The 11,388-nt window shown below is 55.8% G+C and overlaps 1 protein-coding gene across 1 annotated transcript; it reads left to right on the plus strand.

Annotated features, from left to right (window-relative positions):
- Window positions 1–304: 304 nt before the first annotated feature.
- Window positions 305–6,080, plus strand: KCNK15 (potassium two pore domain channel subfamily K member 15; the record flags this gene model as incomplete). Its single annotated transcript, XM_079719827.1, has 2 exons — window positions 305–587; window positions 5,374–6,080. The coding sequence occupies 2 exons, from the start codon at window positions 305–307 to the stop codon at window positions 6,078–6,080; spliced, it is 990 nt and encodes a 329-aa protein (XP_079575953.1).
- Window positions 6,081–11,388: the final 5,308 nt, after the last annotated feature.

Genomic DNA, 11,388 nt, shown 5'->3' on the forward strand with positions numbered 1-11,388 from the left:
GCTTTGGGCGCTTTGCTCCCACTGTCGCTATTTGCAGACACCTTAGCCCCGGGGCCCCACCGGGTAAACAAAGGCAGGTGTGCGGGAGGCGGCAGGGAAGGGGCAGCTGCAGGAGCCCTCTCGGCCCTCCGCGCCCCCTCGCCCCCTCGCCCCGCCCCGCCGAGGCCCCGCCCCTGGGTACCGCACCCCAGCCGCAAGCAGCCCTGGCTCCTGCCGCCTGGGGCGCGGGCCGGCCGTCGGGGCGCATGGACGGGGCGGCGGCGGGCACGGTGCCGGGCCGGCGAGCGGGGCCCGGGGCTCAGCGATGAGGAAGCAGAGCGTGCGCACCGCCGCCCTCATCCTGTGCATCCTGTCTTACCTGCTGGTGGGCGCCGCCGTCTTCGACGCGCTCGAGTCCGAGGCGGAGAGCGGCCGCAAGCGGCTGCTGGCCCAGAAGCGGAGCGAGTTGCGGAGGAAGTACGGCTTCTCAACCGAGGATTACCGCGAGCTGGAGCGCCTGGCGCGGCAAGCCGAGCCGCACCGCGCCGGCCGCCAGTGGAAGTTCGCCGGCTCCTTCTACTTCGCCATCACCGTCATCACCACCATCGGTGAGCGGCCCCGGCGCCTCCCCTCAGCGCTCGCTCCATCCCCAGCTGCCCGCGGCGTCCCTGGGTTTGAATCCCACTTCTGCCCCTGTCCAGCTGGGTGACTTTGGACCAGTCCTTTCAGCTCGCCGAGTCTCACTCGCCTCCCTCTGTCGAATGGGCTGTCTGTCGTTCCACGCAGGCAAGGCTGGGAGGAGCCAGTAGGTCCCGTTTGCCAAGAGGCTTGGCCCGCAGGAGTGTCAGAAAACGCCCCAGGGGCTGGCAGACGGATGGAATGGGGCCGGAAGCCCAAATGGCTGGAGTTGCTTCCTTGCCTGGCTGCATCACGCTGGCTGTGTGACCTCAGACCAGTTGCTTAACCTCTCTGAGCCTCAGTTTTCTCCTCTATAAAATAGGGGTGCTAATAGGCCCTATCTCAAGGCTGTAGTTATCATTAAGGAGATAATATATGCAGAAAGTTTTAGCACAGGACCTGACACATAGAAAGCACTAAAAAAAAGATTGATTTTTGTATTATGACACAAAAGAGAATGGGCACCTACTCTATCTTAGTCCCTGCAGTATGGCCAGTGCCTAGCCGGTAGTAGACACTCAATAAATATTTGTTGAAGGAATGACTGATTACCACCAGCTTTGAACCTCACCCTCGGGGATCCAGAGCACTTTCTCTGCAGTATCTGGACCGCCAGCCGTTGCCATGGCTACTGTCTGGCTGGTACCTGCTGAGCCTAAGCCTGGGGAAGCAGAAAAGGAGAGAAGCAGGCTCTGCAGGGCTCCACACTGGGTGCCAGCCACTCCCCAGGCCCCAGCTGTGGATGTCCAGGTGTCCCTTTGGGCTTAGACCACCACCCTGCAGTGCCGTGGAGAAAGTTCCTCCGTAATGCTCTTGCAGGCCAATGTGAGTTTGTGGGTTTAGCAGTGCAGTTAGAAGCCTGAGTTCTGCAATTACATCGACCAGAGTTCTGTTCTCATCTCTATTGCCTCCTGCCTTCTCTGACAATTGATTGTACCTTTCTGAGCCCTGGTTTCCTCAACTACAAAGTGCAATTGTTGCTACCTCACTGAGTGATTACCAGGTTTAAGTGAGGTCAAGTGTGTAAAATGCATAGCACAGGCCTGAGGCTAGATAGGGACTATTAATTAGCAATAATAACAATTCGTTATTTGCCAACTGTGGGCCCAGCTCCCGTTCAGCCCTTTTGAACCCCTCCTGTCAAAGTGGGCACCCCTGCTTGCCTATCTTGGCCTAGCCTAAGACCCTCCCTGTTACTGTGCCCAGTGGTGTGGGACCCTATCCACCTTCTCTGCCTTCCCCCACATTTTTTGGAGGCCTCCCAGCTGGATTTGGCCTCCTCTTCTGACTGCTCCCCTCTGACCTGCATCTGGGAGGGTGGGAGGAAGGGACTGTGGAAACAGCAGTTTTGCCTCTTTTGGCCACCTGGGGGCGCCAGCACTGGCTGTGTGGTCCAGGCTGCATAAGCCAGCCTTGCAGAGAGCCAGGCGCCAGAATCTAGGAGTTGAGCTCTGTAAGGACAGAAGAGAGGCACCGAGAAGCTATGGAGGATAGTGGTTAATAGCTCAGCCCTGTGACCTTTGGGCAGCTTCCTCCTTCTCAGCCTAGTTTCCTTATCTGTAAAATGGGGATAATAATATCATCTCACACAGTCATTGGACGATTAAATAAAATAATCCATGTAGAGTACCTAGCATGTTTAGTTATTACCATTATTCATTTTTCTTTCTGTCAAAACCTGACATACCCCCAAACAGCTAGAAACAGTACCGCCCGGCCTCTTATTCCTAAAGTGGCTCCTCTGTCTCATACTTAGCACCTCCTTCAATCTGGCCTATTATTATTATCATTGATTATTTCTTTCATTCCTTTTTTAAAATAATTTTATTCATTTTTGTTTGCGTTGGGTCTTCGTTGCTGCGTGTGGGCTTTCTCTAGTTGCGGCGAGCGGGGGCTACTCTTTGTTGCGGTGTGTGGGCTTCTCATTGCGGTGGCTTCTCTTGTTGTGGAGCACGGGCTCTAGGTGCGTGGGCTTCAGTAGTTGCCGCACGCGGGCTCTGTAGTTGCGGCATGTGGGCTCCAGAGTGCGTGGGCTTCAGTAGTTGTGGCGTGCAGGCTCAGTAGTTGTGGCTCGCGGGCTCTAAAGCGCAGGCTCAGTAGTTGTGGCGCACGGGCTTAGTTGCTACGCGGCATGTGGGATCTTCCCGGACCAGAGCTCGAACCTGTGTCCCCTGCATTGGCAGGCAGATTCTTAACCACTGCACCACGAGGGAAGTCCCTATCATTGATTATTAAACTTTCATTGAGCCCTTAGTCTGTGTCAGCTCTGTGCAGGGCATTCACTGGTGACCAGGGACACAGAGAAATGACCAGCATGGTCTCTGGCCTCACGGACCTCACGGTTGTCTAGTGGCAGCAGAGTCCCCCACCCCCGCCGCCCCCCAAATAGATAGAGGCAGACTGATAGGGCCATAAAGTGAAAACATGGAAGTGGAGCCACAGATCTTTAAAAAGATATATATATATATATATATATATATAATATTTATTATATATATATACACACACAGATATATATATATGGTTGATATTTCAAATGTTATATATGCACACAGGGTACAAAAGGTATAGGATGAAAAGGAAGTCTCCCTCTCTACCTATCCCTCAGCCCTTGGATCCCTTCCCTGGATCAAATGCAGTTATCAGTTTTTTGAGGATCCTTCCAAATATCTTCTCTATATATTCCTTTAACACACACACAAACATGTTATAATACATTATATTATACATGCTATGTTGCCTCTTGCTTTTCTCACTTCATATATTTTGGTGATGTTTTTACATCAGTCCCTGAAGAATTGTGTCCTCTTTTTCATGGCGGACTAGCAGGGCCCCTCAGCCTCAGCACCAGCGACATTTTGAGCTGGCTATTCTTGTTGTGGGGACTGTCCTGTGCATCAAAGGATGCTAAGCAGGACCCTGGCCTGTACCCACTAGATGCCGGTAGCACACAGCCACCACCTCCCAGCTGTGGCAACCAAAAATGTCTCCAGACATTGCCAGTTGTGCCCTCGGGGGCAAAATTGCCCCCAGTGGGAACCACAGCCATCGTTTGAATGGCACCGTGGCTTATTTAACCAGGCTGCTTTTGATGGACACTTAGCTGTTTCTCAGATTTCACTGTGACCAACAGTGCTGCAACGACAACTCACATGCATACATCACTTTGCACGTGTATGTATTTTGGAAGACTACCTTCCTCAGTGTGGAACTGCACAGGCCAGAGGTGTATTTCCATTTTGGCAGATGGAGCTAATTTGCTACAGGAGGCATATTCTGTTGGGGAAGGGCCACCTGACTTTTCCTGGGTTATGGGACCCTTTGAGAATACCATGAAAGCTTTCGCTTCTCAATCCTGGAAGACACACATATCCACTAATTCCACGGTGATGGCACGGTGTGCCAAGACTCAGGGAAGCCCATTCATGTTTACGTCCCCTACAACAGCTGAGGGGACTCAATGAGGAACTCCACCCGACTGAAGAGGTGTTTTGTGAGAGCTGGCTTGGAGCAGGATCTGGGAAGGGAAACGTGGACTGGGACGGGGGAGAAGATCGTGGTGGGGAGGGGAACCATGAGAAAAGGACATACTGGTTGGGGAAACAAAATGGGGCGAGGCTGGAGAGCTGAGGGGGGTCCTGATCATGAGGGAGCTTGGACATCACCTGAGAACTGGGACTTTACCCTGCGGGGACTGGGGAGACACAAAAGATTTTGCTTTTTTTTTTCTTTCAAGGCACAACTTACAGACATTAAAATTCACTGTTTTGGGGCTTCCCTAGTGGCGCAGTGGTTGAGAGTCCGCCTGCCGATGCAGGGGACATGGGTTCGTGCCCTGGTCCGGGAAGATCCCACATGCCGCGGAGCGGCTAGGCCCGTGAGCCATGGCCGCTGAGCCTGTGCGTCCGGAGCCTGTGCTCCGCAACAGGAGAGGCCACAACAGTGAGAGGCCCGCGTACCGCAAAAAAAAAAAAAAAAAAAAAAAAAAAATTCACTGTTTTTCAGTGTACACTTCTGTGGGTTTTGCCAAATGAAAACCTGTCTTGTAACTGCAGCCACGATTAAGACATAGAACATTTCCATCGTTCCCCAAAATTCTGTCATGGCTTTTTTTTTTTTTTTTTTGGCTGCACAGCATGTGCATCTTAGTTCCCTGACCAGGGATCAATCCCACGCCGCCTGCATTGGAAGGGCAGAGTCTTCACCACTGGACCGCCAGGGAAGTCCCCTGTCATGCACGTTTGTAGTTAGTTAACCCTACCTCCAACTCCGAGGACTGGCAACCACAGATCTGTTCTCTGTCCCTATAGTTTTACCAGAATGTTTCCAGAATGTCATTTAAATGGAACCATGCAACAGGTAGCCTTCCGAGCTTGGCTCCTTTGATTCAGCATAATACACTTGAAACCCATCCTTTGTTGCTGAGGAAACAGTAGTTCATTCCTTCGTATTGCTGAAAAGAATTCCACTGTATGGATGTACCACAGTTGTTTATGCATTCCCCAGTTGAGGGACGTTTGGATTGTTTACAATTTGGGTCGATTATGAGTAACCATGCAAGGTTTTAAAGCCGGGGAACGACCTAGTTCGAATTAGCATTTCAAGATGCTCTGCCGGCTATGGGGGATGGGGAGAGAGACCCGGCAGGAAGGAGGCGAGTGAGAGTGTGAGATGGAGCTGGACCCTCATCAACCCTCCCCTCCTCTCTACCTTCAGGGTACGGTCACGCCGCGCCGGGCACGGACTCGGGCAAGGTCTTCTGCATGTTCTACGCGCTCCTGGGCATCCCCCTGACGCTGGTCACCTTCCAGAGCCTGGGTGAGCGGCTGAACGCGCTGATGCGGCGCCTCCTGCTGGCGGCCAAGCGCTGCCTGGGCCTGCGGCGGCCGCACGTGTCCACCGAGAATATGGTGGTGGCTGAGCTGCTGGTGTGCGCGGCCACCTTGGCCCTCGGGGCCGCCGCCTTCGCGCATTTCGAGGGCTGGACCTTCTTCCACGCCTACTACTACTGTTTCATCACCCTCACCACCATCGGCTTCGGCGACTTCGTGGCGCTACAGAACGACGAGGCGCTGCAGAGGAAGCCGCCCTACGTGGCCTTCAGCTTCCTCTACATCCTCCTGGGGCTCACGGTCATCGGCGCTTTCCTCAACCTGGTGGTCCTACGCTTCCTGGCGGCCAGCGCGGACGCGCCCGAGCGTGTTGCCCGCCCGCTCCGCCGGGGGGCGCCCGAGAGCAGCGGCCCCGCCCTGCCCCGCCGCCCCGCCCACCCCGCCGGCTCCACCTCCATCTCCTACCGCATCCACCAGCTGGAGTTGCGGGCCCGCGACAATCTGGGCTTCTCGCCCCCCGCGAGCCCTGGGGCTGGAGGCGGCGGCGGCGGCAGAGCAGGCAGGCCCCTGGCCCGGCGGAAGTCCATCTGACAGCCCTACCCTGGCTGGGGGTCGATCCTAGAGCCGGAGGGTCTGGATTCACCTGTCAGTACACCCTCCCCAGACCTCGGAGAGGGGTGAGGGGCAGTGGCCTCAATGCCGTCCTCTGCCACGAGTAGTTTCTCATTTCCTTCTGTGGCAAGCCCCTCTCTCCTCTCCAAAAATGTATTAAAGTCGCATCATAAGCACAAGCATGACTCTAAACTCGCCCTGTAGGTGCAAACCACTTGTGGTCCAAATTGTTTTAGGCGTGGCCACACCCGGCACTGAGAAGAGGCTCGCCACAGGCCCGTCCCTAGCTAGCCCTGCGGAACGGAAGCAGGTGCCCACTTTTCTGTTGTGTGAACAGGTGGGCTTTCCGTGCTGTGGGGAAATGCATGACTTCCAACACTGGAATCCTACCAGTGAGGCCAGCTGCTCCCACTACGAGCAGCACAGGGATCGGACGGACTGAAGGGAAACATTTACGGCCCAGCGTGGACCAGTGGGCAAATCTCTGCACTAAATGATTACTCATTCTCTTACTCGGCGCGCAGAGTGGAATTGGTCGCACCCCCAAATCTGATGCTCTTTGTCCTTGGCCAGCCCCACTTTGGGATAAGAGGGGGCCTTGCTGACACCCATGTCACGGGGACACCTGGACCACAGTCTCTTCTGGGAACTGTGAGATCTGGGTACTGCCGATCACCCACAATGTGACCTCGGGAAGTCTCATCCCCTCCCTGGGCCTCAGTTTCCACATCTGTAAAATGACTGGGTTCACCCAGTACCCCGTTCCCTCCTGTGCATCTCTGGGAGGGTTCCTGGGCCAGGCCCCAGCCCCATAAGGAGACGTTAACAAAGCTGACATCCAGGAGCACTCAGATCCTTAAAACTAAGGGCCTTTAGTGTCCCAGAGAGAAGTGCGTCAACACACAGCAGAGCAAGCCACGTTAGAAAAGCCAAAAACTTTTAATTTTCAACATGAGCTACATGGTCATGAACACAATGCAACGTGACCCGCTCCAACCCAGGGGCCCAGGAAACCCTCCCTCCCCCAAAAGCCTGAGGGGCTCCTGCTGCCAAAGAGGGAAGTGGGGGAAAGGTGAGTGAGTGGAGAGTGGGCCTGAGGACCAGGGGTCCTGCCTTCCTGCCACCCCTCAGGAGGCAGTGGTAGAGTGAATGGGCTCCAGAGGTGATGCCTGAGGCCCCGTGTTCAAGTCTCCGCTTTGCCCTCACAAAAGCTATGCGTCAAACGGGCACAGTCAGTGCCTCCCAGTCAGGGTTTGTGAGTCAGGTGAGCTCATGGACATGAACATTTCCCGTCCACTCGGAGATGCTGCTATACAGACACAGGGCCTCCACGAGCCCGAAGGAGTCATTACAGGGCAACGGGGGATGGAGGTGGGGCACCCCAGTCCCCTGGGCCTGGCACAGGGCTGCTGCTCAATAAATAAATGCAGGTGGCCTTGCCTGACGCAACAGCCGTGCTCCAAGGGCAGAAGGGTTCAGAGGTGCCTCTGAACACTGAGGTGTGCCCATGAGCTCCTGATATAAGGAGCCGGATGGCAGATCAGCTTGTGAAGTGCATGACCTCAACTCTCTGCTTCACCCCGCGTTGAAGAAAGAGCTCTGAACTGTTGGAGAACTGAGTTCTCATCCAGGCTCAGCCACCAGCTCACAGTGGGACCTTAGCAGGTGCCTCCCCCTCCCCCAGGGCCTCAGCTTCCTCTTCTGTAAAATGGGGCTGATAACACAGGTGCCCACCGACTGCCCAGGGGCTCTTGTGAGGTTACACGCAAGGTAAAAGCACTTTGAAAACAAAAAAAGTTTGAAAAGCACTACAGGAAGATCAGCTGTTATTATATCTGCAGGTCTGGTGAGGATTTCCTTAAGATGAGGAGTACCACAGCCAGCTCACTCCCGCACAGCCCCAGGGAGGAACCAGTGTCTTGCCTCCCTCAGGTTGGTCTCGGAGGGGTTGTGGCCCCTTGGCGGGAGTCCCCACTTAGACATCAAGGCCTGGACCAAATCCTGCACAGCCTCAGTTAGGCCAGAACCCCAGGAGAGCGAGGTCTCTATGGCAACCCTTTCCTCCGAACCCGTGGCCAGAAAAGTTATTGGCCCATCAAGATGGAACCAAGCAGGGCTGGGTGGCCCAGGGCTTAAAGGTCAAAATATTTATCATGGCAGATGTGCCCTGGAGCGACGGTCGTCTGTCCCATAAAGGAGGGACAGTGGAGCCCTCGTTGTGGCTCACTTGCTGAGGGGTCTCATCTTGGGCAAGTCACTTACTGATTCTGAGCCTCAGTTTCCTCCCCTCTCAGACGGGCTACAGTTGGCACTGCCCATCTTTCCAAGGCCCCTGGGAGAAGGACACAGAGAGAAGGGTGGAGGAAATATTGTGGGAAATGGTGGCCCCAGCTGGTCCTGTCCTGGCTCCAGCTCAGCCTTTGATGGGAGGAGGAGGCCCAGGCTGGGGGTGCCATAAACTCACAGGTGACCCCAGAGGCCTGTGATCTCTTTGTAAAATGGAAATGATTTCACCAATGGTCCCAAAGCCCCTTTCGCTTTAGTGCGACAGGCAGATTCTGGAGAAGGAAAGTGGAGATGACTCCCTCCCACCGTACCCCTGCATGTGACCTTTGGCCCAGGGATTGAAAAAAGAATTGTCTCCTAGAGACCTCAGCCCCCCGACTCCTAATCCCCCCAACTCCACCCTCTCTGCTCTTCTCCAAATGGGGGAGTTTGAGCTGGCAAAGGATCAAACAGGAGCAGGCTTGAAGGTTCCCCAAAGCTAATGATGAGAATAGTCACCCCTCCCCAAACCCCCATCCCTTGGTGAGGACAGACGGTGGTTCCCACGCCAAATGGTCGGGGCCCCTTGGAAGGTGGCCATGTGCTCACAACGATGATACAAAGAAAGAGGGCTCCAGCCCTCACCCCAGCCCACCCCTCCAGGAGGTGAGCTGAGAATTCACAGAACAAACAAGAAAGTCATTGAGGGGGGCCCTCGGTGACCACCCTCTGGATGTTATTGCTTTGGAGCATGCTCTCTTTATAAAGGCTGTGCAGACACCGGAGGGCAGGCTCACGCTGGGGTGCACAGACCACACACACCCCCCTCTCTGGTTGAAACAGCCAGGCTCCGCCCTGTCTTTGAAAAGCTACCCCTGAACTACCAGAGCAGTGACAGCTGGAGAGAGAAGGCGCTCTCCTGGCTCAAAATATTACGAATGGTGAGTAATAAACGAACGGCAGAAAAATCACACTGTTTTTAAAAAAACACACGGGGGAGGCGCTGATTCTGGGCCTCCAGAGCCCCGCTGCCTCCTGCCCCAGCCTTGGGATTCCAGCCACGACAATCCTAGGAAGGTCTGAAGGCCTCCTGGATCAAAGGGGCACCTCCATCTCCCCTTCCCAGAGCATGGGGGCACTATACCTCCTCCAGAACTTTAAAGGGTGCCCAGGGCTCAAACAGGCTGAGGGGAGGGGGGGCTCCAGGTGGAAGGAATCACCTGGTCAATAGCCTAGAGGGGGACTGGGAACAAGGTGGAACTCAACACAGCCGGGCATCCCCAGTGGAAAACCACCTCCTCTGGTGGAGCCCAGGCCCCCTCTGCCAAGGCTCACAGCCTCAGGAGTGCTTCCTAAATAAAATCAGTACCAAGGGTAATAAATCAGAACATCTGAGTATCATGGGCAGCTCTGGCTACAACCCTACATGGGGAGGGGGAGGAAGGAGGGGGTGAAGGGGGAGGAAGGAGGGGGTGAAGGGGGAGGGGAGGAGGAGGGAGAAGAGGGGAGGGGGGCGGGGTGGGGGAGGGCAGCCTCCCGTGTGAACAAGGCTCCAGATCCAGGCCCAGGCCAGGCCATCGAGGAGGGAAAGGCTGTCTCCTGGAATGCACTCCATCTCCTCTCGCCCCGTCTGGGGACTCTGTAAGGACTCTATGTGAGCTAAGACCAGGCACAGGGCCTGGAACACTAATCCTACCCGGCTAACCAGGACTATGCCCTACACAGCAGGACTGGGTAATGAGGGGGGTATGGGGAGTGGGCGGCTGGGCGAAGGTGGCAGAAATGTGCTTCTAGAGAGGGGGGCCAGCCTGCGTCCTCCCCAGCATGCAAAAGGGCTTGTGAAGGCCCCGGGGAGGGCCCCAGGCCTGCTCGAGAAGGAATCTCCCAATTCTCACACTCATGCCTCTCCTCACTCTTTCTCTCCTTGAGCCAAGGTCACTGAGGCCGGGGCAGTGGGTTCTGCCCTTAGTACAGGATGGTTTGTTTAAAAAGACTAAAATTGGGGAGCTCTGTTGCCTCCCCAGACCCTTAGCCTGGAGGCAGAGGGCCAGACAAGATAACCTTGGACCTCATCCAGCAAGGAGGGATTCTCCTACTTGGGAAACCCTCGCCTGGGCACCACCAGTCCCAAGCCCAGCTTTCCTCAGACTCCCTCTCCAATCCCACATCCCCAAAATTCAGAGACGGTGAGCTCTCTGGAGCTAGGGTTCTCAAAAATCGGGGTCTCACAGCTCCTCTGCTAAAACACAGGCGACAAGAGCTCTGTCCAGCCCACTAACGGTTTTCAAGCTAGGTTGTTGCAATCCCACAGAGGCAGGCAGGTACCCTGGGGGTCTGTGCCAGGCCCAGGGCACCCCTCCTATCCACTGGTCCCTGAAGGACCCCAAGTCCTAGAGCCACCATAAGAGGGGCAGGCAGGGGACGGACAGATGGACTCAAACAGGCTGCGGCAAAGCTCCTTCCACGGGCAGGTGGAGGGAGGCCTGAGCTCCTCTTCAAGTCGGGGGCTTGGGGCCCCCCGGAGCTGGCTCCGGATCCTTGCAAAGCTGCCCCATAGGCTTTGGGGCAGGAGTAGCTGCCTGAACCCGGTGCCGCAGGAAAGACACTTGCTGGTAATTGGCACCATGGAGATGGCCGCTGGGTTCTGGACTTGGCTCCGGGCAGCGAGCTTCCAAGGAGGCAAAAAGGGGGAGCGGTCGGACAGTGTCTGGGGCAGGAGGATGGTTTGCTCTGCCACCTCGGTCTCTCCTTTCTCCGGATTGCAGCCACATCCACCAGGTCAAGAACCAGCCAAGTCAAAAGTGCAGCCAATCCCACCGGGAGAGGGAAGGTCTCAGGGGTTAGGAGGCAAAGAAGGGGTGAGGAGGGGCCCTGAGGGGGCAGGTCTCCCCGTTCTGCTTCCCCGCTGTTGGGGGGGGAGAACCCCATCCTCCTCTGTTCAATATGCCCCTGGGCCTGGGGTCCCAGGTCGGGGCTGGGCGGTCTCCAGACCATCTTGGGGAGCCCCTCCCCCTCCCTGGCA

Source organism: Hyperoodon ampullatus (assembly GCF_949752795.1).
Source record: "Hyperoodon ampullatus genome assembly, chromosome: 14".
NCBI classification, from domain to species: domain Eukaryota; kingdom Metazoa; phylum Chordata; class Mammalia; order Artiodactyla; family Ziphiidae; genus Hyperoodon; species Hyperoodon ampullatus.